This window comes from Orcinus orca, chromosome 1, assembly GCF_937001465.1.
Source record: "Orcinus orca chromosome 1, mOrcOrc1.1, whole genome shotgun sequence".
Lineage (NCBI taxonomy): Eukaryota > Metazoa > Chordata > Mammalia > Artiodactyla > Delphinidae > Orcinus > Orcinus orca.
Genome location: NC_064559.1, coordinates 31,323,708 through 31,350,868, shown reverse-complemented (window position 1 = coordinate 31,350,868; position 27,161 = coordinate 31,323,708). Strand labels below are relative to the sequence as shown.

General features: G+C 58.0%; 1 protein-coding gene across 5 annotated transcripts; it reads left to right on the top strand.

Annotated features, from left to right (window-relative positions):
• Positions 1-12,170: 12,170 nt before the first annotated feature.
• On the top strand, positions 12,171-27,004 carry TMEM9 (transmembrane protein 9). 5 transcript variants are annotated; one of them, XM_033415898.2, is made up of 7 exons: positions 12,176-12,405; positions 12,588-12,689; positions 13,719-13,810; positions 17,633-17,741; positions 18,962-19,030; positions 19,692-19,823; positions 24,893-27,004. In XM_033415898.2, the coding sequence occupies exons 1-7, from the start codon at positions 12,325-12,327 to the stop codon at positions 25,037-25,039; spliced, it is 732 nt and encodes a 243-aa protein (XP_033271789.1). In that variant the 5' UTR covers positions 12,176-12,324; the 3' UTR covers positions 25,040-27,004. The 5 variants fall into 5 exon arrangements, 4 of the variants coding, with proteins under 4 accessions (XP_033271788.1, XP_033271789.1, XP_033271787.1 ...); XR_004479795.2 differs by having other exon boundaries at positions 12,172-12,689; positions 18,870-19,030; positions 24,893-25,005; XM_033415896.2 differs by having other exon boundaries at positions 12,177-12,689.
• The last annotated feature ends 157 nt before the right edge of the window (positions 27,005-27,161 follow it).

The window sequence follows — 27,161 nt, the reverse complement described above, 5'->3', positions numbered from 1 at the left end:
CTAAAAGGCAGTGAGATGCCTCAGGTTTGGTTCCACCCATTGGACGGGTGAGAAAACGGAGTCCAGAGAGAGGCTGTGATCTGGAGCGGGGGCAGCTCCGAGAGTGGGGTCGGGGCCTCTGACCCTCCCGGAGTCTCTGTCTCACGGGCCCCTGAGGACGTGAGCCGAAATCCTCTGAAACCGCCAGTCCCTCCAGCTATGACAGCAATTGGAGGTGCTTAAGGAAGAGGAAGTACTATCCCGTGTAAACGCCGCTGATTAGTGTCTCCGTGCTGCCGTGCCCCCTGGCATCAGCGGGGCCTGCAGGAGCGGTGACCTCCGGGCTCAGTAAATCAGGCGGCACCAGAGCCCGCGGCCAGCGCCCCCCACTGTGCCCGGCTCGCTTCGCAACCCGAGTGTCTGCTTCCAGCCGCCGTCTGGATGGGCAGGAGCCAGGGCTGGAGCCCAGGACGCCCACGGGACCGTGCAAGCGTCCCCATGGCTCCAGGAAAAGGAGGAGACTCCCGCCCCGCAGCGTTCTCCCCCAGCCTGTGGGGCCCTGTCGGGAAGGCCTAGGGATGAGACGCCACCGCAGCCCAGGCCCGGGGATTTGTCACATTTTTCCCCGGGTTAATTACCACCGCAGGGAATCCCAGCTGCGCCCGTCTGGGCACAACGAGCCTCTTTGCTGTGGCCGGGTGGGGAATCTCAGTCTTTCTCAGGTGACAGCTGCTGGCCCGGGACAGAACTGTCCTTATTCTGGGGGCGCAGCCTCCCCAGAGGACCCCAGCTGTCCAGTCATGGGCGGAGCCTCACTGGTGGGGGACGGGGATTGGACAGTCAGGGTGTGAGGAGACCCATGGGTAGGGCGGGGGCCACGCTGGGGGCACAGGCGTCTTCCTGGGCCAGCCCACCCCACTCGCCCCCACACGCTGCACTTGCCCTTGCATCCACAAGGGGCAAATAGGTAACCTTTCCATTTTTGCAGCGGCTTAAATAGTCTCGGTGTCGATCACAGCCCTGGACGCTCAGCGGGCGCCTGACACCCGCTGTGGATGGCGGGTCCACCAGCGCCTCTGTCTCCTGGGGGAGTCGTGTTCCCAGCTCACTGGCACCTCCCGCTCGGTGAGGACACATCACATGTGCTGTCGGTGAAAACTCAGGCATCCAGATGGACGCCTTCTTCACTTCTGAAGAGAAGCTAGAACAGAATGAAGATTATTCCTGATGAAATCCATCACATACTCGCTCCCTTGAGCTCTGAGGTGCTACCCTGAGCCGGAGAGAAGAGGGAGGTATACGTGGGGGACCCCTGACTGTCCCTTCCTTGGTAAAGGCCTCCGGTTTCAGTCTGGGGGCTGACCTTTCTTGTCAAGGGGCAGATGTGAGACCTGGCTAGTCCAGGGGACTGAGTCCCTCCCTGGACTTTGAGTACCGAGTTGTGGTCCAAGGATGAGGGGAAACCCGTCTGCTGCCGGTTTGCCCCTGCGGCGTGCCACACGGGTGCTGTAGCTTCTGTCCTCTCCACACCTCGCCTTTCAGCCATTTCTTAGGTTATATGGATTTCCCACTTCTCTCCAACAAACTCCCTTTTCCCTTTGGTTAGCAATCGGTTTCTGTTGCTTACAGCCAAACACCCTGACTGCCCGAGTCGCAGCCAGTGATTGGGAACACGCGTCACTCATCATCTGGGCTCCCTTGGGAAGCAGCTCAGTGCATGTGTCTGGTGTTGAAGAATTCTTAATCCATCCTCAGTTTTGCAGACGCAGAGCTGAGGTTCCAAGAAGTCCAAGGTTACACAGTCAGACTCACAGACTCTCAGAGTTAAAAGGGAGCTTAGAGTCATTCTTCCAACTTTTCATCAGACTCCTAAACTCCCCCGAATTAGCTTCAGCAAGTGACTGTAGAAAGATGTGCGAACACCTCAGTGACAGCAAAACCGTCTCTCCAGGCAGCTCCTTCCATCTCCAGATGCCCTCGTTAGACACTCCTGTGATGCTCCCCTGAGAGTTTTCTCTGTTGTGTCCACCATTGGGGTCCTGCACTACAAATTCCATTCCTCTCCCCCCGACAGCCCTCAGATGGCCGCAGACAGCCACCCGCCCCAATATGTCTCTGTTCCAGGACGGTGTCCCACTTCCTACAGCTCTTACTCGTGTGGCAGGCCTTCCCCACTTGGCCACTGTGCCCTCCGTGTATCCTGTCCTCACGGCAAGTCCATGAAGTGGAACAGAACCCCCAGCCGTGGGTCTGTGACGCAGCATGGAGCCCGTCACCACCTCCCTTGGTCTGGACCAAATGACCTCTTGGGTCCTAACTCCTGCCGAATCAGCTTGTCTGTCCCGTTTCGTTGTGTTATTCACCAGCGTATCCTCAGTTTCTTACTCAGGTGTCTGAGCCTGTATTTGTATAAGTGTGAAGCTTAGATTCAGCCTTCATTTCAGTGGCACAAGGTCACGTGGATGCTGGCACCATCCTCCAAAATAGCCCTTGTCCTGCACCCACCTCTCCCGCCCACCTCTGCCCTTGCACACAGCTTTGCAGTCTGCTGGCCATATGTTCTCCCTCCAAGTTCTTTAGCCAAATGTGTTCCCCCGCTAAAACTCTCCCTTAGAATTATGTTTACTGGGACACTGAAAAGCGCCCTGTTAGTCAGAAAGTCCCTACAAGAATCTGAAAAAGGTTTTGATCGTCTCTCTTCCTCCCCTGGCAGATGCACGTCCATATTTTCATGCAAGGTTATGTGACAGCAGGGGGCAGGGGTGCGGGTCACCTGGAAGTCTCATGTCCTGATGGAGCGGAAATCGGCACATCTGGTTTGGCAATCTGGTAGTCGTTACGGAAGAGAAATGTGTGAGGACTCCGCGGCCCAGCAATTCCCCTCCCAGGGGTGTGCCCAGGACAGATGAGAGCACAGGTCCTCCAAAGACACCGCAGTCACCGTAGCTCTGGTCCCAGCAGCCTCAAACTGGAAACAACCCCGATGTCCACCTGCAGCAGAATGGACAATTGCGGTATAGTCATACGACGGAACGCTATTTGGCAACGCAAATGCGTGAACTACTGCTCTGTGCAACAACACAGGTAATTCTCCCAAACAGACGATGGGCGCAAACAGCCAGACGCAGATGAAGAGTAGATGCGCTATGGTTTCATTACAGGGTGTTCAAAGGCGGGCAGGAACAGGTGGTGTTGACAGAACTCAGAACACTGGGTTCCTTGGGAGGGAGGGGATGCCTGCTGACCGGCACGGGGACGTAGCTTTCTAGGGACCTGGAGATAGCTTATGCCTGTAGTTACACAAGTATACACCTGCATCAACTAAGATTTGTACACTTTAGGGACTTCCCTGGCAGTCCAGTGGTTAAGACTCCACGCTTCCACTGCGGGGGGCGAGGGTTTGATCCCTGGTTGGGGAACTAAGATCCTGCATGCCACACAGCACAGCCTAAATAAATAAACCATTAAAAAAAAAAAGGTGTGTACACTTTATTGTTATGTGAATTACAACTCATGCGAAAGTTTAAAAAATAAAAAACTACGTATCTATCCAAGTAAAAAATGTTCTCCCATCCACATGCACGCAGAATCATCTCACTTCACACACACGCGCCACACTTGGTGAAATAACAATCTAGTTTAGTGCTCTTGCCTTATGATTGGGGAAAGTGAAATTCAGACGGGACACACGCCCTGCTCAAAGTCGTACAGAGACCTGAGTTTTACAAACGTAAAAATGCGTCGAGCTAGACACTTGGGGTTTATACACTTTACTATAGATTTGTTATACCTCCATAAAAAAAAAGTTAAATAAAAAACAGTGTGTGGCAGGACTGGGTTTCTTCTCTCCCTTTTGGCTGCTGGTGGAAAGAGGGTCCTTACTCAGACAGTAAGTCCGAGTCATTATGCAGACAATAACCTAAAAGTTATCATTCTTCCGACAACACAAATTGTACTTTTTCAAGTCATGTTATTATCCTCCAGATGTCTAAACAGCCAAGTAAGCCCCTGGTATGCTGGTCGTAAGTAAGAAATCAATCACGCCTCGGGAGCAGACCTCTGTCGGACTATTTCACAGGACTTCCTTTACAGCAGCTCCGTTAGGGGTCACGGCAACGAACACCCCAAGGCGAAGCTCAGAAACGTAAAGTTAGCTGACTTGAATCCAGTCAGGAAAAATGCCGAGTATTAGGTGGACACAGGGAAACTCGTGAAGCTCAGACATGTGATTTGGGGGAGACTGGCCGAGAGCAACCCGCTACGACCACTGAACCCACCCTGGGCTGCCGTCCTAGCTGATCGAGCCCCCCCCCCCGCCCCCCCCCCCAACACGAAGTGAAAAGAATTCCCTTTGGCAGAAATTGCAGACATAAAACGTTGTCTGAAGGTTTGCTCTCTTTCTGTGTCCGCCCTGAGCATTACACACTTGGCCCCAGGCGGCAGGCCTACCCCTTCCTCCATCTCTAAGGTGCAAATTTAACTTTATGAAAGAGGCCTGCTGAGTATTCTGAGAATTGCTGGGAGAGCTCAGCTCAACTAGGACTTTCTTGAATATCACCCTGGTAGTAATGAACATATATATATTTTCTCTCAAAAAAGTGATAAAACGTGACCCACGCTCATTAAAGAAAAATTTCTAAACAAGAAAATTTACTTTTCAAGTACAATCAGTTGTTCACTGTTCTTGCCTTACCCGCCCCTATGAAAAACAAGCAATGAACAGAAACATTTGTACGAATGTGATTTCTTTTTCTATCTTAGATCTACCTACCCACCTATCATCTGCCTATCATCTACCATCCATCCATCCAACCCTCCTTTAGATAGGAGAGCAGACATCTGTCATTTTGCCTGCTCTGCGTCCTATTGGTCCTGATAGGAGTTAATCACAGGGTCTCACCCTCCCCAGGGAGGTTGGCACACAAACCAGGCTGGCCAATCAGAGTTATTCACTGTGCTGGCCACAGTGATTGGCTGATGACTTGTGACTCAAGCAAAGCCAGTTAGGGTCTTCCCTGAGATCTGCCACATCTGTGCTCTGATAGATCACTTTTTCTTTGGTGTCCACAAGCCATGATGCTGTAGGCCTGAGGTTATTAGCAACATCGTTCCAACTGTGTGAAATGATCCAGGTCACAGAGGAAAGCATGACCAGAGATAGACATAGGGACAGAGCCCTGAGGGTACCAGTTGATCTACTGGATCCAACCATGCCTGAATCCTGCTCTACATGTAAACTTCCCAGGTATGTGAGCTGACACAGTCCTCTTGTTTTAGGTTGAACCATATGAAACTGTCATTCGTCAAATATATATAAACATTACTGCTAATATAACTGCTAATATTCTTTCTATTTAATTTGCAGGAAAATGCAACATATCTAGAGGCCCAAATTTTAGGAATCCGAGGTTCTCTGAGTCCTAGAAATGACTACCAAAAAGTCTCTACATTTAAAGAACCAACAAGGGTGCATGTAGAATCTGATTTACAGAAAAATGGATTCCAAATGGTAGGATCCGACCTGCCAATACTCAGGAAAAGTATTCGGGAGTTACTGGAGCAGCATTTCCCAAAGTATATCCCTCGGTACGTGAGTCTTTCAAGATGCTTCTCAAAAAAAGAGTTTATTGTCAAAATGATGGAGAAATATTACACGCAATTGTATTGTTTTCAGGGATTCACAATGTGTATTACCACACTGAAGCATCTAAAAAGTCCCGCAGTAAAATACATCAATGTAATTTGCTTTAAGCTAAGGCTTCCCAAACTAATTTATTCACAGAAACCACATTTCTCCCCAACACAGTAGCATCCCATGAATTATTCCCAGAAGCGTATTTTGAAAAACACTATCACAGAGTATTGTCAGCAAGTGCACAGAATGTTAGGAGACAGGGTTTTGTAAGCCAGCAGTGCTCAAAGTGTGGCCTGAGGACCCAGTGGGTTTGTAAGGCTGTTGCGGGGAGATCAAGAGATGAAACTACTTTCCTAGCAATTCTAAGATGTGATTTGGCTTTTTCACTCTCATTCCACTGCAGCATACAGTGGCATTTCCCAGAGGGTAGGCGACATGTGATATCACAAGGGGCTGAGTGGAGAAGCAGATGTGAGAGCCCAGCTGTCTCTTATTAAACCAGACGTGAAGGAGATTTACCAAAAAATGTAAAACGATGCCACTCTTCTCATTCAATGTTTTCTTTTTTAAAAAAAATTGTTCTAATGTAATAGAGGCTTAAAGGAAGACAGAATTTTTATTTATTTATGGCTGTGTTGGGTCTTCGTTTCTGTGCGAGGGCTTTCTCTGGTTGCGGCAAGCGGGGGCCACTCTTCATCGCGGTGCGCGGGCCTCTCACTGTCGCGGCCTCTGTTGTTGCGGAGCACAGGCTCCAGACGTGCAGGCTCAGTAATTGTGGATCACGGGCCCAGTTGCTCCACGGCATGTGGGATCTTCCCAAACCAGGGCTCGAGCCCGTGTCCCCTGCACTGGCAGGCGGACTCTCAACCACTGCGCCACCAGGGAAGCCCAGGAAAACACTCTTGTTTCCCTTACTGTACTCAGAAGTGTGCAGCAACACTTCTGACACCAGATGTCAGGGTTTCCACAAACCAAGCAATTCTTCGATGCCTGCTGACTGTCTGACACTAACTGCAATTAGCGCAGACTCATGGGTTCAGGACTTATTCCCATAAGGCTGACCCCTCTCCCCCCACTTCAGGTCCAGTGACAAGTCCTGCTTGTCACCTGTGCTTCTGACTGATGGGTGTAGATCAGGGTTCCTGCACCCTGTCCTTGGGCTCAGTGATTTGCTAGTATTGATCACAGAGCTCAGGGAACTGCTTTCCTTACTAGATCACCAGCTCATTATGCAGGGATACAACTCGGGAACAGCCGTGGAAGAGACAGTAGGACAGTCCCCGGGGGAGGCGCCGGGGACTCCAAGCCCCTCCAGGCGCGTCATGCTCACAGCACCTCCACGTGTCAGGAACTCAGGAGCTCTCTGGACCCTGTGCTTCGGGGGTTTATACGGAGGCTTCATCACGTAGGCACGATCGATTATTAACTCTCCGGAGAACAGACGGTGGGGCTGAAAGTTCCAAGCTTCTAATCGTGGCTTGGTGTTCTTAGGGAGCAGCCCGCACCCAGGAGGCCACCAGGAGTTGGCTCGTTAGAACAAAAGATGCTCCCATCACCCTGGAAATTCCACGGGTTTGGGAGCTCGATGTCAGACCATCCGATCATTCGGGAAATTAAAGGTTTTAGGAGACCTGTGTCAGGAACTGGGGCAGAGACCTATACATATATAAATTTTTTTCTTATTATTTCATAGGACATGAGACCCAAAAGTTTTAAAACTGCTATTCTAAATAAATCCCTTCAGGGGAAAATGAAGCCCCAAGGGGCTGGGGCTTGGACAGGAGAGCATCATTCAAACTGAACCCAGAACTTATGATTTCTGGTCCCGAGTCTTACTATAACCCCACGCTGCCTAACACACCACTGAGCGTGGAACACCACCGAGCCAAACCCAAGATATTTGACGTGGAGAAGAAAATGGAAACCCAAGAGAGAACTGTTATCCTATGCTCCACAGCACCTCCTGCTTGAGCCCAGAAAGCATCGCAGGGGTGCGGGCTGAGCCCAGACAGGGCAACAGAGGGAGGCGGATGCAGGGCAAGGTCACGCACATGACGAGCCTGGAGAGTAATCGCGGGTAGAACGTCCGGCAGCAAGTGGGTCCACAGTTTACATTTACGTATGTGTGAGCGTGTGTGTGTTATTACACACGTACATGTGTGTATGTATATATATTGGACTGGACAGAATCGATGTCCCGTATTAAACTTTAGATAGAATAACACTTTGATTCAAAGTTTTGCTCAATTGTCAATAAATAGAGTTATTCTTTGACCAGGCATTGCCTTAGTTAGTGTTGGGAGAGCCGCCCATCTGTGAGGAGGTGAGCTTGGAGGGCCGGGTCCAGGCCAGCGCCCAGCTGGGGGTGTGTGTTTGTCAGCAGGGCCCCCTCTGCCCCTCTCACCCTGATGCTGGGGAGTCCGGCCGTGGGCAGAGGGGAGACCTCCTCAGGGAACGTCACGCCGTCGCAGGGCCTCCAGGGACCCTGACCTGCCATCTGCGAGGGGTATGTCAGGGCTCCACACAGTGCCTGGGCTTTGTTCTCTGTTCCGGTCGGATGACCCCTTGGGGCGGCTGTCCCCTGGGAAGGCCGAGTCGTGGCCGCTAATGGAACAGTCAGGAACTTAGTCATCTCATAGGAGCCTGAGGCCACGAGACACGGGACGGACAGGCTTTGCGGGGTTCTAGAGGGAGACAAGGGCCGTGCCATGGATGCCAGGGGGTGGGCACAGTCTGGGGACGATGACTCCCAGTCCAGGAGTGCCCAGAGTGGGTACAGAGAGTGGGGAGGAAACTAGACCCTCAGCTCTGGCTCCGATGCCTTTAAGGTCAAACCGACACAGAGCTGTTCGGGTAAAAGCAGGTACAGGAGAGGGAAACCAGGGCCTGCGTTCTGCCCCGAGCCCTAGGGCTCCAAACTCGGGCAGGATGAAGCGTAACCGGCCCACAAGGAAGCAGCAGGACTGGCCTCCTCTGCTGGACAGAGCCTGCACCTGAGGTTGCCTGGTCTCAATCCAGTCCCAGAACCCGAGCCGCAGCCCCGCTCACTCCCCAGCTCCCCCAGGCCCTGCTGGCATGAAGGTCTGGCCCCAGCTCATCTCTCTGCCCTCCCTTCCCATCACATGCCCTGGGCTTGAGCCAAATGGAACCCCATGCTCCTCCGCTACGTGCCTCCTCCCAGCCCATCTCTGCTCCGCTACCCCCGCTCCACTCGGGACACCATCCCCTCACCACCCTGCTCCTGTGTTCTGGGCCAAACCTGGCCCACCCTTCCTGGTTGGATTAACTTTCTAAATTTGTTAATTACCATGAATTTAGTGGCTTAAAACAGCACGTACTTGGGACTTCCCTGGTGGTCCAGTGGTTAAGACTCTGCGCTTCCACTACAGGAGGCATGGGTTCGATCCCTCGTCGGGGAACTAAGATCCTGCATGCCATGCGGCACGGCCAAAAAAACCCGGAAAACACGCTTATGACGTCCCATTTCTGTAGGTCGGAAGTCCTACCCAGGTGTCACCGAACTCAAGTCAGGGTGTCAGCAGGGCCTCCAGAGGAGAGTCTGCTTTCCGGCCTTTTCCAGCTTCTAGAGGACACCACATTCCTTGGCTCGTGGCCCCTTCCTCCACCTTCAGTGTCTTTGACCCCGCTGTTGTCCTCACACCTCACATCTTTCTCTGACCACAACCAGAAAAGCTTCTCCTCTTTTAAAGACTCACCTGATTAGACTGGGCGCACCTTGATAATCCAGGGTCCTCTCACCATCCCAAGGGCTTTCACCTAATCACATCTGCAAAGTCCTTTTTGCCACATAAGGTGACATATTCACAGGATCCAGAATTAGGATATGAACATCTGGGGCGGGCATTATTCTGCCCCGCACTGGCCCAGCTCCGGTAGCCCCCGTGACCTTCAAAGCATCCTCTCCACCTTCCGGGCTGACTTGGCCCATGGGCCTCTGTAGATCTTCCTCTCCACAGCTTCCAGCACCCTGGATTGTAACGGCTTGTTGATTTGTCATTTTCCTGCAATAAATGTCAAGTACCATGACAGCAGGGACAGGGTCTCTCTTGTCCACTGATATATCCTAGCAACTAGCACAGAGCTGGACGCGTAGCGTTCCAAAAACACTTTAGTGCAGAAACTCTTCTACAGAATTTAACTATATTAAATTACCTTCTGGTTACGTGCCTTCTCTACAAGACACATCTTGAAAGCAGGGTTCACATGTGGCTTGTCTGTTGTGTCCCCTGGGGCGTCTGGACAGTATTCGGCACACGCTTGTGGAATTGGATTGAAGAAAGAGGTTCGGCCTCCTCTCAATGGCCTAGCTCTTAAACGCAGGGCCCACGGAGGACATGTGGGAACGAGGCGCACTGGGTCAGGTAGGGCTACCTGGGAAAAGTTTCTGGAAGAGAAGTGCTTGGGGCAGAGGTCTGAAAGAGATGCAGGCTGAGGGGGTGATGACATCCTGCCAAGAGGACTCATATGAGCAAAGCCAAGTGTGGGAGACAGCTGGTGCGGGGAAACCAGAGCTGAGATGGGAGGGCCAGGGCTCGGACACCAGGTGGAGGGGTCTCGAGTTGATGCGATAGGGTGCTCGCAGGGATTACAGAGCAGTGAGCAAGCTGCTGAAAACAGGATTGGATGGAAGACAGGATGGAAGCAGGAGGACAGAGTGCAGTATGCCAGCAGGGCAATGATGGCTGTCCCTTAGGGTCACTGGCATAGACTCGAGGTGGAGACAGGAGAGAACAGAGTCAAAGATCATTTGATGCACACATCCTTGCATTCCTGAGAAGTGCAGGATGATGGTGCACAGAGGAAGCTGGGAGGCCTCGCTTCCATTTTGTGGTGAACGTGGTGAGACCAGGGCTTCCCTGGTGGCGTAGTGGTTGAGAGTCCGCCTGCCGATGCAGGGGACACGGGTTCGTGCCCCGGTCTGGGAGGATCCCACATGCCGCGGAGCGGCTGGGCCCGTGAGCCATGGCCACTAAGCCTGCGCGTCCGGAGCCTGTGCTCCGCAACAGGAGAGGCCACAACAGTGAGAGGCCCGCGTACCGCAAAAAAAAAAAAAAAAAAAGATGGTGAGACCAGCACTGGGTACCTTTAGTGTCGGGTGTCAGAGGACCATGAGCTGAAGGTGACTGACTCGGCCCTCTGCTTTTGTCCCCAAGAAGGTCTCCACTGCCACATAGGAGGTGTATGGGGGGGAGGGAGGGTGCCTTTCCAGTGCCTGAACTGTCCCTTCTGCCCCCACGGGACAGGCATCCTCTCTCTGTCCCAGCCTGTTCCCCAAAGCAGCCATTCTGACCTCCAGAATGAGCTACGGTCTCCACTGACAGAGCCTCCACTGTTCCAGGTGCTTTGCACATATAGATTCGTTATATCCTGAAAGTAGGTCATATTATCCCCATTTTATGGATGTGTAAACCGAGGCTCTCTAAAGGATAAGCCAACCACCCCAATTCTCACAACTACTACGAGAGGAACCAGGATTGGTGCCCTGGTTGGCCTAGGGCCAAAGCCCACAAGCTCTGTGCGCCACTGTGGTACCTCCTGCGGGTCCTCCGGCTGGCGGATTTTAAATCTACCCAATTCAGCAAACAGGGACTCTGCAGGCGGAGGGGGTACAGGGAGGGACGCATATCGGTAGGAGGGACCCAACGATCCCCACAGGAAGTGCCCACCACAATCCACGGTAGCCCCCCCCCCCCCCCCCGCCACAACGGAATCCCAAAATATCGACTGAAGGGTCTTTGCATCCAACCAACTCCTTTCACACAAGGAAGCAGAGGTGGGAGAGGGGAGATGTCTTCCAGGTAACACCACTGCTTAGTGGCAGAGCGGGACCAAAACCCAGGTGTCTTCACCAGGGTCGGTGCCCTAGACTCGGACGACTCCTCTCTCTTTCCTTTGCAGCTGGACCGAGCTCACCCCTGCCCCTCAGCGGCCCGGACCTCCCCCGCTCCCCGCACATCCCGCCCCCATCTGCTGGGTCCAGAACCAGCACCAGGGGACCAGGTTGGGAGCTGCGGGGCGCACCCTTCACGGGCCCAGCCCGCCCCTCGCCGCCCCGGTTCCTCCTCCTGCCGGGGAGGGGGAGGAGAGGTGGGGCCGCCCTCTGCAGCAAAGATGCGACTGAGATAACATCTCCAAATTGTGGATGAGGAGAGCCCTTGGATCTGCTTTTATCGTTATTGTTGTTACTAGCTTATTGTTTATCAAGTGCTTTCTCTATAAAACGGTAAGACTGAACAGCTTAGGCCCGCTCCGAAACCCTGGATTTTGAATACAGGGAGGAGGGAGCTCGGCGGTGGAATTCTGCGGCCGCAAGGAGGCCACACCTTCCCAGCTTCTCGTTCGCTTGCAGACGCTCCCTTTTCCTGTATGGTAGGGTTGAGAAATGCCTCCCTCTCCCTTGCGCGGAGCCTCGGCGCCCATGCGGAGGCGGGCCTTGTTGCCTTGGCGACATCCCCAGCAGCCAATAGAAGCTGGAGGGGCGGGAACGGCCGGGTCCTGTGCTGCCAAGGCGGGGTTCGCAGGTTAGCAGGCGTGCGTTGGGGGAGGGCTGCGGGGGTCGCGAGGGCTTGGGGTACGGGGCCCGCGGCCTGGCTGTGGGGTTGGGGCTCCCAGACTTCGCGCCCCAGATTCTCGTCGGCCGGAGCGGGAGGAGCTGCGGGCGGTGATGAGGGAGGGCGGAGGAACGCGAGATGGGGGTCGCTGGCCGGCCTTGTCCGGCGGACCCGAGGCCCGTGGCCCCGCCCAGGAGGCCCCGCGGCCCGGCGCGCCAGGTGGGCTGTGCAAGTCGAGGCCTGGGGGAGAGGGAAGCGCCTTCGCGGACCAGGCTTGGAAGGCCCAGGACCCAGGGCCCAGCTCCCACCCGCTTACCATGCCCGAGCAGGGCGGTTCGCTCCGGGGCCGAGGGTGCTGCGTGGCGGCCCGCCCCTTCTCCGCCTCAGTATTTCTCTTCCAGGTGGGCGGTCTTGCCGGCCCCGGAAGTCTGAGAAGCATGAAGCTCCTGTGTTTGGTGGCCGTGGTCGCAAGTCTGCTGGTGCTCCCAGCCCAAGCCAACAAGGTGCAGCTCCCATGCACGACCACCCTGCCTGCGCCCCGGCATCCCGGGGGGGCTACTGCTCCAGCCCGGCCCCTCACTCCCCTTCGGGCCGTGCCGGTGCATGTTCTCTCGGCCCTAGGCTGCAGGCCTCCAGGAGAGGGGGCGTCTGCGGGGCACGCGTCTCGATCGGGCACGCCGGAGGTGGAATTCCGGTCAGGGTTCTGTGTTTGGGGATGTTGTCTAAGTTCTCAGTACCTTCTTGCTTTGCTCTTGGGTGCCTACTGCCCTAGTCGGAGCTTCCAGTAGCCCAAGGAGTGGGCGTAATGTGCGGAGTGTGAAGTCTGCACAGGTTGCAGGTTTCTGGGTGGAGGGGACCCACCCCCGAGCTGGGACTCGAGGTAACTTCTATTCCTTAGGGGTAATGGCCCGGAGCTGGGTTTGGGTAGGTCTCTGGAATTCGAGATTATGAAGGTCACTGAGGCTTTGAATCAGACTGAGTCTCGGTTTGTTTCCACTTCCTCCTGGGAATGCTAATTCGAATGCAAATTTTGTGTTGTTGTTTCTGACCCATTCCAGGGAGGGAGAACTTCCAGAGGGGTTGCTTGAGTGTTTCCATGGAAGCGTCCACTTTTTCTGGTTCACCCCAGCCTTCTCCTTCCCTGATCCTAACCTAGGAAGTTGGAGGTGGGGTTGGGGGAAGAGGCCAGCCGCCAAGACTGCTGGACCCGGGTACACACACAGGTGTGAGGCCCAGAGCAGAGGACTGCCACCTTGCTTGCTCCTCCCCCAAGCCCCCTACCTGGGAGTGGCAGCCCTGGGTGTGGCAGCCCTGGGTAGCCTGTGAGTATCATTCGCGCCCCCAGACAGTTTCTCGAGGACCCTGTGATGTAGCATCCTTCCTGCAGAAGTCGTTCCTGCTGAACTTGGGCATGGGGGCAGGTCAGGAGCGTTCATATGGTCACCTTGTGGAACAGGGAACTGCAAGTGGAGAGTCTTGCTAGAACTTGAACCCAGGGGCCCTGCCCACCTGATATGTGCTTTCTCTCGCAGAGTTCTGAAGATATCCGGTGCAAATGCATCTGTCCACCATATAGAAACATCAGTGGACACATTTACAACCAGAATGTGTCACAGAAGGACTGGTAAGGCATTGCCCAGGCTGGCCCTTGAGGTTGTGGGTGTTGAGTGGGGTTCATGGACCCCTGGAGGATAAGCTTGCTCTCGCATTTCTATGGAGAACCTTACAAAGGAATGTTTTGTCCCTGGTCACACAACCGATTAGAAATAGGGTCCGCGTGTCTTTAATTCCAGCTGAGGGGTTCCTGGTCAGAGGAGTGGATTTTGATTTGCTTTTTTTTTTGGTACGCGGGACTCACTGTTGTGGCTTCTCCCGTTGCGGAGCACAGGCTCCGGACGCGCAGGCTCAGCGGCCATGGCTCACGGGCCCAGCCGCTCCGCGGCATGTGGGATATTCCCGGACCGGGGCACGAACGCGTGTCCCCTGCATCAGCAGGCGGACTCTCAACCACTGCGCCACCAGGGAAGCCCTTTGATTTGCTTTGATGTGGGTGTTTGTTCATATCTGCAAGATGGTAACAGAGAAGCCGGGAGAGGTAAACATTAGAGCCACATACCGGGGGATCTTTCGCCTACTTGCGTGCGCTTGGCGAAGCTCTGTTACCCACGTCATTTGATGCCAGTGTCTAACCACCTTGTAAGGCAGTGGGATGGGTTGTGTCCCCATTTTATAGCTGCAGAGACTGAGGCCCAAAGAGAATTTATGTTATACTCCTGGAGTCTTGAATTCATTTCTGGATGCCTCACTTCAAAAAAGAGAAGTAATCAAAAAAACCATTCAGAGAGAGGACATCAGCTTGTTGAAGGCAAGTTTCAACATGCTCTCCTGGAAAGAACGGTTTAAGGAATTATAGTCTGAGAAGGAGAGGACTTGGGGACACACGCGGCTGAGAGGGCAGGAGAGGGGCTGGCGTGCTCTGAGGCGCACCGTGTGGTTTGGGTGTAGGACTGGGGCCAGCGAGGAGAGCTCCAGGGAACCAGATTGAAGTGAGTTGAGGGGGCGTTTCCTGTGCAGGCCGTTTGAGGAGCAGGGGTGCCTCATCCCGGAGGGCTCTGAGCGCAGGTGCCGCGATACCTGCATCTGGTCCCCGTGGAGCGGTTATGCCACACGGGGGAGCCCAGGTCAGCGTTGCCTCTACTTGGTCAGGTGTCAGGATCACCAGGTGGGCTTTGAGAAAATACAGAGTCCCAGCACCCCGTCTGCCATGATTTTTGGGTTCTTTTTTGTTGTTGTTTTTCCCAGCTTTATTGAGATGAATCAGACATGTGGCGTTGTATAAGGTTACGTGATTTGATACATGTATCTATTGTGGAACAAGGTTAGACAGCACCTCCATCGCCTCACAGGGTAACCGTGCAGGTGTGGGTGTGGTAGAACATTTAAGATCTACTCTCTTAGCAACTTCAAGTGTACATAATTGTTAACATGTATTGTTAACGATAGTCACCATGCTGTACGTTAGACACCCCCCCCCCGCCCCCACCCAAGATTTTGTTTCAGTGAATATGGGGGTTGGGGCATGGCAGAAGCTTTTTCTTAAATAAGTGATTGTGAAGCAGTTGGTCCAGAGCAGCATTTGGGGGTTTTGAACCTGTCCAGCTCCGAGTGTGTGATTTTTCTGAGAACGCGTCTGGTCAGATGCGGACTCTGGATGGACCCTGCCTGCCTTTCAATTTAGCTTTGCTCCTTGTTCATTGTGAAACAGGTTACTTAATCCCCAGTGTATTCAGCTTCTTCATCTGTAAAGCGGTGGCAGTATTTTGAGTATTAAATAAGAGTGTGTGTGTGTGTGTGTGTGTGTGTGTGGGCTCGCACACACTTGTGCAATGCATGTACAAGTAAGTATAGCACCTAGAACAGTTCCCAGCACATGGTGAGGCCGTATGAATGTCGGCTGATAGTATTAGTAATGTATATTGTTATGCCTTCCTAGAGGCCACGAAGAGGCCGACTTACGCCACAGCCCAAGAGGGAAGCCCAAGTTTCCTTCTGTCTTTGCCCGTCCTGATGGAGTTACAAAGCCCCAGGACCCGGAGCCCTGGGGAAGCCCCTATGACCTCCTTGTATCTTGTGGTTACAGTTCAAATAGCATCAGGAATAAACGACTAGATTGTCTCAGCCCAGACACCAGCTACATCCCTCAGGCACCACCACATTGTACCAGCACTGTCTCTGCACTGGGGCCAGAATAAGGCCCCAAGCCAAGCGTGGATGCCACGGAGGACGGAGTCCTACCTGGACCTCTCAGGCTGTGGTTTATCTCCTTCCCCTGGGAAGTCAGCATTAGGGGGCTGCCTGAGGAACAGTTCCACGAAGGCTGGTGGGTGGAACCTGAGGCTGGGATGTAAGACCCCAGGGTTCTGGGACCCAGTGACCCTGGCCTGTCAGGGAGGGGAGGCATCGCAGGCTGCCTGGAGCCCCGCAGGGGAGGGGTGGGGCCTGACCCTGTGATCCTAGACCTCAGGCCAGGGCCAGAGGAGACCAGGTGTGTCCTCAGGCCGCTTCCGCATGGTCCCTCCACTGTGAGGAGGACACCTGGGCCCTCCCCTGGTGGAGGGGTGTGAAGCCAGGGTGTCTGAGCGGCACAGGCCACGTTCCCGTGTTGCAGGCGCTCTGTCGTCTCGTGCTGGGGGTCCTCGTGCCCGTGAGGGGCAGAAACCCCGACACCTTCTCCCTGATGGTGGAGCTCCCGAGGAGTGCACTAGAGAGACAGTCCCAGAGCTGGCTAGTGCGGTGTCTCTCACACTTCTAAAACTACAGGCTTCAAACAAATCTGTTTTGGAAACACATTGTGTAGAAGTCAGGACTGCCCCCGCTGAGCAGAGCGACTGTGGCCCCTCCCTCCCACCCTCCGCACAGAGGGCCCTGGGGTGCCCCAGGGAGCACATTTTGAAGGACACTGATAAACACACACATGTCCTCACGTGTCCATGAGGACACCGAGGCCCAGAGAAGTTACACACATCACCTGCAGAAGGCGGAGACTTAACCAGCTTGCCCTCCGGTAACCCTCTCCCCTACGGCGCTATCACTGATCCCCAAAAAGGGACACGTCACGGTTTCACTGATTCTCTGGGGAGAGAACACATCCCTGTGGGGAACCCGCACGTCCCACTGGTGCACCAGAGTGACCTTCCAGACCCAGGGAGAAATCTGGCCCTCAGAGGCTGGTAGAGGCCCCCGGAGAGGGGAGGCCCCAGGAGTGATGACCCAGTGCTGGGTGTGGACCTGGCCCTGTCCGGCGGCCCCTCCCCGGGCAGGGGCTGAGTTACAGCAGGGAGCCACGTGCCCAGCGCTGGAAGTGGGGTTATCAGAGGTTCAGGTCAAATCACACCCTCCACATATGGACTTTTAGGGGGAGCAGAGGCTTGTGGAGGACATGCCAGCCCACACTTGGCGCCTCTGCCAGAAACCCCGCCTGAGCCTGCGGGCCCCTGGGACAGCCCGGGCCAGAGCTGGAAGGGCCTGGAGGGTCATCCGGCGCCACCCCCGCAGCTCCCAGACGTGCAGCTCCCAGAGGCGGCTCAGGGCCCAGGGCACCAGGCTCCTGGTGGCAGGGCCCGGCTGAGAGACAGCAGTGGGAGGGGGTAGGGAAGTGGGGTTCAGAGATGTTGAAGACGGCAGAATCACTGGCTTGTGGTGGATCCGTGGGTCAGAGGAGGCCTGGCGGAGGCGCTGCCTGCCGCGGGGACAGACCCTGGACCCGAGGGACTGGGGTGGGGTGGGGGTGGAGTCTGCCGCTGGGACACTCACCCGGTGAGTCGCGGAGGGCCAGGGCCTCGAGAGGCTGTGGGTTGGGAAAGGGATTCCGCCAGCCTGACCTTTCAGAGACCCTCCCCTCCCGGGGAGCCCCCCGGCTGCCCCCACAGCCCTCTGTCTGTTGCAGCAACTGCCTGCACGTGGTGGAGCCCATGCCGGTGCCCGGCCACGACGTGGAGGCCTACTGCCTGCTGTGCGAGTGCAAGTACGAGGAGCGCAGCACCACCACCATCAAGGTGCCCGGCGGCCGCCCCGCCCCGCCCCGCCCCGCCCTCCGTCCTGTCCTGTTTCCTTCTGCAGCGTTGCTCGGGGCTGGGGGGCTGGCTCGAGGCTGGCCTGGTCGCAACCCAGGGACCCCCTTCCCACCCCGCTTGGGGCCGCTCTCCCCTCTGACGCCCTCACACTCGCGGGGGGACCTGGGAGGGGGGCTGAGACCCCTTCCCCCACGCTTCCCGTCTTCCTCTCCCTTCTCGCCTTCCGCCTTCCGCCTTCCGTTTGTTCAGTAGACATTTCCGGGGCTCCTGCTGTGTCCTGGGCACCGTAAGGGATGCTGGAGCAGAGGTAGACCGCCCTCCGGAGCCTGCAGTCTAGTTAAGCTTCCAGAGCTGCGGGCCTGGCAGGATGGCCATCAGACGCCCCCCTTGCTTCCCCTGAACCCCAGTCTCATGGGCATCAGTGAATTCAGGGGAGGTGGTGGAATGGCCACCAACACACAGTGAGGACATGGAGAGGCCTGGTCCCTGGTCCCCTCCAGGCAGACGATCCCCCAGCACCACCACACCCCAACCAGGGCGAGCCTGGCCATGCTTGCCGATTTCCAACATAAGCCTCTCCTGGTCCAGCTCTTAAGCTTATTTCTGCGTGTCTGGTGAAGGGTCTGGAAATAGCATCAGGAAAGAACCGGCAGGAATTTGGCAGCAGCCCTGAGCCTGCCCTCGGGCTTCCCTTTCGAGGTTCTTTTGAAGGGGAAGTGGTCCTCACCGCTGCCCTCCCTGCCTGGCCCGTGGTGCCCATCCTGTCCCCTCTGACGTGGAGGCGGTTGCCTGTCCACCCTCCCTATCATCACCCCTTCCCCTCTGAGCTTATCCACTGGCCCCACGCTTGGGGGACCAGGTCCCCAAGACCTTAGATTGGAAGGGACTTCCTGATGTGGGGACCTCATCAGATACATCCTAATCCCCCAGTTTCCCTCTAGTCCTTGCTAAGAGACCAGAGAGAACCCCCTCCAGCTTCAGCCCCCCCCCCCCGCTTCCTGGGGTACAGGCAAGAGTTCTGATCCTTCACCCTGGCTGAAGATGCCCCAGTCAGGGAGGCGTGTGGTTCAGCTGGACTTGGCTGTGGACTAAGCTCGGCTCCTGTCACAGCGTAGACACGGGGCTAGGGTCGCCAGCGACAGATGGCAGTTGGGGAGCAGAAGAGGCTTAGGAGTTGCAGTCACGGCAAATCTGGTTTCCAGGCACATCCACCACTTGGTGGTATTCTTGGGACTGAGGGTGATGGCGTGGCCTGGGGGGCTCTGCATCAGGTGAGTGTCAGCCCCTGGGGGACATTTGGAGATGGACTGTGGCCCCAGTAACTGTGGTATTACTGACCATGGAGGGCAGTGTCCTGGGGAGTCCTGCCTAAGGTGCCCGGAGTACCCACACTGGGAAACATCTCATTAGCTTCCTTGACTCTGTTTTTCCTGTAAAACAAAAATGACTGCAGCTTGGGAGGCTCTCCAGGCCTGTAATTCTGCCCCAGCCTCACCTCCTGCTGTGACTGACGGCGGGGGGGGGGGGGTGTCTGTGGCCCCGGCCTGTCCCCTCTGCCCCCTGAAGGTGACTCGCCCTCTTGGGACTGAAGCTCCCACCCCGTCACCCTGTGCTGACCTCAGCAGGGCTCGGTTCTCCCCGCTCTGACAGGCGCTCCCCCTGCCCCCGTCTGGCCGGGCAGATTACCCTCCCCGCTCTCCACTCCTGGGGGTGCCTCATCTGTCATCTTTGTGCTGCCAGAGAACTGGTGGCTCTTGTGGGGTCCCGACCACCGAGGGCACAGTCAGCAAAGGTGGGGTGGGTCGTTCTCCGCGCCCGCAGTCTCCTGGCCTGTCTGCAGGCAGCACTTGGGGCCACGCTGCCCGGTGAAGACAGACTGCAAGGGAGGGGAGCGGCATCCCGCAGGGCAAGCTGGGTCCCTTCCGCTCACAGGTCATCATCGTCATCTACCTGTCGGTGGTGGGCGCCCTCCTGCTCTACATGGCCTTCCTGATGCTGGTGGACCCTCTGATTCGAAAGCCAGACGCCTACACTGAGCGGCTGCACAACGAGGAGGAGAACGAGGTAGCGGCCCCTCCGCCCACACGCGGCGTCCCTGGGGCCTCGGCGGGCGGTCTTCCCCTCCCCCAGCGCTCCAGTGGCTCCTCTCCCGTTTGGTGTCCTATGCGTCACCCGGACCGCAGTGTCTCCTCAGCGGGGGCAGCCTTGAGTTTTCCCTGATTGGCGTCAGGCAGCTTCAGTGCACGGGTCGGGGAGCCTCCTTGTCGCCCTGCATTCCTAGCAGAGGGCCAATGAGCCCGCCAGGCAGCCCCATGTGGGGGCTCAGACCTTGGTGTCAGGCTGACGGTGGACTTGGAGAGTGTACCCAGAGTCAGGGGAGCCCGGGGTGGGACACAGGAGGCTCAGGCAGCTCTGTGGGAGTGAGAGGTGGTGTGTGCCGTGCAGAGCTGTGACGGTGTCAGGGGCTCCTGGCCTGTGCCCCTCGAGCTCGCCCCCTCGGGCCTACACAGCTGCCACGTGTGCCCGAGACAGCAGTGAGGGAGGAGGGGTGCCCCAGAGGGTGGCATCTGCGGGCAGGTGGGGCTCAGGACGCTTCCTGCCCTGGGGACCAGCTGCACGCAGGTGCGGAGAGCTCGGCCTCACCCTGGTTTACGTAAAGCTGGGGTGGAAGGACCACAGCCAGGAGGTTAACATGTGTAAGAGGGACTCTTCCTGCAGAGACACAGGTGAGCGAGGTGAAGGGGTGAGTGGTCACTAGAGCACCAGGCTTAGGCTGCAGCGCCGGCCGGCTGTCGCCCTTGAGAGCATCTCACGCAGCGGGTGAAGGTGGGAAGGGCAGGTTCCCGCCAAGAAGAGGGGCTGGGGCTCAGACCTCAGCGTGAAGCTGCCCGGCCGGCCGCATGGGGCAGGCGTGCACACAGCCAGGGAGGGAGGGGGCCTGGCCCGTCCCTGGACCCCATGGCCCCTCGGGGGTGGGTGCCCCCAGCCTCCTGCTGACACGCGCCCGGCCGGTGGCGCTGGGGCTGGGAGGCGGCCGTGGGGGGGCCGGCAGTTGGGTGGTCTCTCTGCCCGGGAGGAAATCTCGCACGCCTACCTGGTTATTAACGCGCGGTAACGGCGGCTCTGCTGGGGGCAGAGCGGCGCGGTGAGTACCCCGTGATTAGGGGATGCATGCGGTAATTGCAGCCCTGGCTGGGGAGCGGCTGAGAGATGGGCCATGATTACACGGCTCCGCGGCCTCCCCGGAATGCGTGCCACCTGGCTGCGGAGCCCGAAGGGAGGGCAAGCCGCATGGCTCTTTATGGGCCCCGCCCTGGGCACCCCGGCTCGCCCCGTCCCTGTTTCTCTTCCTCCTGACGTACTCAGGTCCTGCAGGTGCCCCGTGTAGACAGATGCACAGACCTCGGGCCCGCCCTCAGGGGCAGAGCCCCCGGTCAGGGATGCGGGATAGAAGGCTGTCAGGGGAGGGGCGGGGGAAGCTGGGGCTGACTTTTCCTGGGTGTTAGTATGGGAAGGCTTCCTGGCAGCGGGGGCTCTTCCTGGTGGGGCGGGGCCGCTTAAGTGCTGGGGCCGCTGGAGCTGAGTGGAGCGGAGACCACGGTGGCGCCTGGGCCTGGGGCCGGCAAGGGGAGGAGGCCCTGCATGGCTGAGCTGAATCTCTGGAAATGCCCTGAAGAGCATTTCCCTTCAGAGGGATGGGGCCCCCCCGGGGCGGGGGACTTAGCTTTCACCCCAAGCGGAAGAAAGTCAGGCTCTAGGCCTGTGCAACTCTCAAGTGACCCCCAGGAGTCGGGGGGTCGATCGCATCCCAGGATGGGGGCCCTTTGGCTTCGTCCCCCCATTCCTGTAGCCGGGAGCTCCTGCCCTGGGGCTCGAGGATGGAGAGGAAGGGGGCCTGGCCCACCGCGCTGAGGAGATGAAAGCCCCGCTCCCTCTGAAGGTGCCAGCCGGCCCGGTGGGCCCCTGGTGCGGGGCGCTGCCTTTCCTGATTCCAGCAGCATCAGGACTAATCCCCCGGCTCAGACGCCCTTTGAAAGGAGGAAGCCAGCCTTCTTGCTGGGGCAGAAACGGCAAACAGAGCTGTGCTAGATGTGTAGGTTTGGCCCCTTTTGAAGAGAGAGAAGGAAGGGTTCCTACAAGGCTGTGGGTGTCTGTGGGCCTCAGCTCTGCAGGGTCCCCTGAGACCACAGCCCACTGGGCGGGAGTGGGGGAGAGAGGGGTGTGCAGGAGTGATGGCAGCCGGGGACCCTCCCTTCCCAGGGCGGTGAGGAGCCCAAGAGGGACAGGGCCCTCGTCCCCCTGAGCCCAGAGCAGGAAGGGGGACGAGGAAGGGCAGGGCTGGCGGACGTCTCTAGAACGGCCGTCAGGACCTCGTGGCCCAGCCGTTAGCAGCGTGGCATTGGGATTGTGATCCTGGGCCAGAGTCCCAGCTCTGCACTCGCTGTCCTGTGTTTAACCCTTTGGTTAGTTTTCCAAGTCTGAGCTCCTGTCTCAGTGTGGTTGCTGTGATGCCGTGGGGCCCTGACCTGAAGGGCCGCCCTCACTGCAGGCAGGAAGGCTGAGGGATGGCAGGGCCAGAGGCCAGGGGCAGGGAGGCCAGGCCAGGCCAGGCACGGTTCAGCCAGCCCAGAGGGCTTGAATGTGGGGCTCGGGGGACACGGGTCCCAATCCTGTGTGACCTTGGGCAGCGGAGCCGCAGATGAGAGTCACGTGGCCCACGAGCCAGTCTCGTGAGCCTGGGGATAGTCCAGGTGCAGCACAGAGAGCGCCCGGCGCCCAGGGCCGCTCGTCCTCAGGCCTGTCCAGCCCCGGTGGCAGGCGCCTCCCTCCTGGTCGGCAGGGCTCCCCCTCCTGCCCTCGCTGCCCAGAGGCCCAGCTCGGGGGGTAAGAGAGTTGGAAGTGGTAGCATCTCTCCTGTGGCAGAGCGGGTGAGGACCGGGCCCCGCTCGGAGCGTTTCTAGGACAGACGTGGCGTCTCTAATACCCATTAATCAGACTATTAGCGGTGGAAGCGCAGAGCCGCTCAGCCGCAGCTTTCCCGGCTTAGGGCCTGTTTGTCAAGACTTTACACGAAGGAAAAACAAGTGGTCCTGTGGAAATGCGGTGAATTCCAGCTGTCCCTTCACGCGCTGCTCTAGGCTCCCTCTGCTTTCCCTCCAGACACTCTCCCGATGGGACAGGAAGGGCGCTTTTCCGCCTCGCCAGGCCTGCCCCCAGGCTCCCAGGAGGACGAGAGTGTGGGCAGGCCGGCGGGGAGAGAAGCCCCTGTAGCCCCGGAGCCTGGATAGCTCGGTCCTGGGGGCCAACAGCCTCCCACGGGGGTCTCCAGTGCCCCCTCACCTAGACGGCCACGCAGAGGCTGGTCCTGAACCGGGAAGGGACGATCTGAAAAGTAGCGACACCGGTGCCCTTTCAAGGGCAGGTCCCCCCTCCTGCCTGGGGGCTCCGGGAGTGGGTCTCACATTGACAGTTGCTGTGAATTGAGCGCCTGTGATCTGCCAGGCACCGCTGAACGCTGTGCGCCCACCGTCCCCGAGAAGACGCTCCTGCAGGCTCCATCCGTGGGTGGGAAGCAGGTTCAGAGGACAGGGCGTCAGCCAGGGTCGTGCTCCAGGTCAGAGCCCAGGTGCAGAGCCGGGTGTGATGCCACAGTCATCTTCCCACTGTGAACTGCTGGGGAGGAAGGAAACTGAGCACCCCGCGGGCTCCAGCTTGACAGCAGTGTGCTGAGGACGTTACACGTGTTACTGTATGTAACCTTGCCGTACCCCGCTCCTGGTCATAAACCGTGTGTCAGGGTGTGGGGTGCCACCCACGAGGTCCTGAGTCATGACCAGCACTGAAAACTGAGATGGAGCAGGGTAGAGGGCGTCAGGGGGCGTCATGCTGAGTGTTGTGTGTGCGCGCGCGTGTGTGTGTGTGTGTGTGTGTGTGTGTGCGTGTGTGTGCGTGCGTGTGTGTGCGCGTGTGTTTAGAAAAGCCTGAGAAGACCGGGTTTACGAAGTTGAAGCTTGGGGAAGTCAAGTGGCTTGTCGGGGACACACAGCCGCTAAGTGGCCGAGGCCGGGAGAAGGGGGCAGCTGTAGAGCCCGGGGTCCTGGCTTCGACTCTGCTGCGCCGGCACCTGCCCCTGAGGTGCTGCCGTGGTCCTCGTCCAGCCTGGCAGAGCGGGCTTCCTCGGGGTCCCGGGCTGAGGGCTCCCGGGCCGAGGGCTCCCTGGGGGCAGCGTCCGTCTCTAACTCACCCTGGGCAGAGCTCTGGGCGGCAGTGACGACCTGCCAGCCTCACCGCCCGCCGCCCCCACCCCCCGCCCCTACCTCCCCAGCCTGGCAGCTGCATGGCGACAGAAGCTGTGCCAGCTCGGGGCATTGGAAGCAGAGTTGCAGTTGCTGGGCGGCCCTGGGCTTAGAGAGGTGTGCTAATCCCTTAAGAGGTGTGTGGCAGGAGATGAGAGGGAAGGGAGAGCTGGGGAGGAAATCCCCCGGGCTGTGGGCCTGGCCCTTGGCTCCAGTTCCCCCCAGAGATCAGGTTCGGGTCCTGCAGGAAATGCATGGGCTCTGGAGCTTCAGAGGCAGAGAAGTGGTAATTAGGGGGAGATGCTGCCTTTGACGACAGCGGCAGTTCTGAGGGCGGGCGGGCGGGCGGGGGGGGATGGGGCAGAGCGGGGAGGGCGGCCGGAGCGGCTCTGGCTCTGGAATGGGCACGAAGGGCGAGCTCCCAGCTCCACCCTGCAGACACTGTCCTTCGGGGAGTGAGCTGGGGTCCCAGGCCCGGCAGAGCAGGTCCTGGGGGTCTCCCCGCTGTCCTGGCCGTGGCCGGCAGGGCCGAGGGGTTCTGCAGTCCACTACCAGCCGTGGGGGCACGTGGTGCCTCTCCTCGAACGACAGGGTCATTGTGTCCTCTCTGCTGACCCTCCGCGCTCCTCTCGAGGGTCAGGAGTGAGTCTGGGGCGCGGCCGGGCCTGACCAGAGCCCCCGCTTCCCAGCCCCCGCCCATCCTGCAGCCGCGGGCGCCCTGTGCTGGATAGGCCCTCGGGGAGGCCTTTGGGGTTGCTCTCCTGGCACTGTTTTCCATGTCAGGCGTTAGAGACCCCCCGGCTCGCAGTGCCAAGCCTCTTCTTCTTCCCGCAACAGGACGCGCGCTCTGTGGCGGCCGCCACCTTCTCCGGGCCCCGGGCGAACACAGTCCTGGAGCGCGTGGAGGGAGCGCAGCAGCGGTGGAAGCTGCAGGTGCAGGAACAGCGGAAGACAGTCTTTGATCGGCACAAGATGCTCAGCTAGGCAGCAGTGCTGCCGGGCCACGGTCAGGGCAGGGCCAGAGGCCACACGGAGCTGGCCACTCTCCCCACTCAGTGCTGCCCTCCGGGTCTCCCCCTTAAAGCCCGGGGCGTTTTTCCTTCTCCCTCTGTTTTGACATGTGCTCAGCTGCATAATCTAGGAAGAGCGCTGGGCCCGTGGTCTCGGTTTGCCTGCACAGGTGGTCTTCGGGGGGGAGGGCTGGGGGCCTCGGGACTGGAGCGACCCTGTCACCTTGCTCCCTCCTCGCCACCCTCCCGGCTCCAGACCTTGGGAGCTCGGTCATCAGGAGCTGAGTGTGGGACAGGAAGGCACGGCCGGCTTCCTCCCGGCCCGACTCCTCGGCCCTGGCCCGGCCTCACTCCAGCCCTCGGGACGGCTCTGCTGGGAAGGCTGATGCCACAGCGCGGCCGTCGTCCTCAGGGCACACCTGGACGCTGTTCCGGCTTCTCTCCCCCTTCCTCTTCTCCCATCAATGCAGGCAGAACCAAGGACCCTGCTCGCTCTGCCTCCTGGCCCCCGCTCCCACTTCGGAAGCCAGGCAGTGCCCCCCCCCACCTCCCGCCCCGGTCTGCAATTGCTGAGCCATTGGTGGGACCACGGGACCCCGAGGCCGAGCGGTGGCTCTGAGCACCTGGGCTCCTATCCGCAGATTGACACGTGCCCCTGAATTTCATTGTACCAGTGCATGGAGAGGAATGCCATCCTTCTGTTACCTGTAAACCAAGGAAGCCTGAAATTGTCTCGTCTCACTTTGTGGATCTCAAGAGACTTCAAGGACTACGAGTGTTTCACAAGTGGACCCAGAGAGGGGACAGGAGCATTGTCCTTGAGGGGTCCAGGCAGAGAGGCAGGGCCTGCACAGTCCAGGTGGCTGTGGCGGACGGAGCCCACGGGGGGCCTGGGCGGGGTCGCTGCTCCTTTCAGGCTCCATTCCCTGCAGGGGGCAGTGGGTGAACCGGCCCTTAGGAACTACCCTGAGTTTATTTGTGTTTCACCTTTGTGGGAGAGCCCCCTGAAACTCTGAACAGTGTCTGATGGCAGTATCTTACAGATACAGTACGTGGCCCTCACTGAAAAGCCCGTATGTTTCCCCAAATGAAAAGCAAGTACTCAGGGGTGGGGGCAGCCAGGGAAAGGGTGCTGCCAGGAGAAGCTTCCAGGGGCCGCCTGGGCTGAGTCACATCCATCCGTCTGTCCCGGAAGTGTGGCAGGGGTGCGTCCGGGACCCAGGCAGAAACGGGCTTGGCGGCCCAGCTGGATCTGATGGCACTTCTTCCCGCGGGGTTTGTCCAAGTCAACGTGTCGAGAAGGCTCCGTGTGGAGCCCTGAGCCAGGGTCTTGGTGGGGTGGGCATTTCAGTTTGCAAAGATGTGCCCAAGCTCAGAGCCATGTACAGGTACTGAAGGGCACGGGCGGGGTGATGTATAGGCGGGGCTCTGGAGGAGCAGAGACTTGGGGTTGGCATTGGAAGTGAGCGAGGGACACAGTGGAGGGGCGGGGTTGACGGGTCCTGGGCCAGCGTGAGGCTTGCGGCGGGTTAGCGGGAGGCACGTGGGCCGCAGGTGGCCGCGCAGAGGACACGGTGCCGGCTGCGCCTCCGCCCTCGTTTGCCCAGCGTACACTTGGTGCCGGGCAGGCCACCCACTGCTTCAGAGGCCTCGGTGGGCCGCGAGTTCTTCCTCGATAGGGATGCTTTCCAGCAGTGGGTAGATGGGTGTGTCGGCTTATCAATCACCAGTCCAGGACTTGGTGTCTCAGATTGCCAGGTACTCCTCTAAGCCACACTGCCCAGGGGAGACCTCGAGTGCTGTTGCTTCTCTGCGTCTTGGTTGCGTCCTACAGGTGATCTGACCCGTCGGGTAGTCTTAAGGATCTGGTCTGTAGCAGGTAGCTGTTGTTATCTGTAAATAAGCCCAGTATGTGAAAATAAATTAATGTAAAAGGTCAGGAATGATTCTTCAGTGTCTTAAGGACTCAGCCAGTAACCAGCCTCTCAATGTGCTTTGACTTCGCACACACACTGGTTTCGGACAACTACTTCCAGGTGTGCCTCGGTGCCTTCCTGTGAGTGACCTTGGAGCAGGGTCCCTGCAGCCAGTGCAGC

Bases quoted from the DNA above. Each gene is read 5' to 3' on its own strand.
- TMEM9 (XM_033415896.2), top strand. From the start codon at position 12,300: ATGAGGGAGGGCGGAGGAACGCGAGATGGGGGTCGCTGGCCGGCCTTG. The intron at 13,811-17,632 runs GTAAGGCATTGC...TGTCTGTTGCAG, and splicing joins AATGTGTCACAGAAGGACTG to CAACTGCCTGCACGTGGTGG. The intron at 17,742-18,961 runs GTGCCCGGCGGC...TCTGGTTTCCAG, and splicing joins GCAGCACCACCACCATCAAG to GCACATCCACCACTTGGTGG.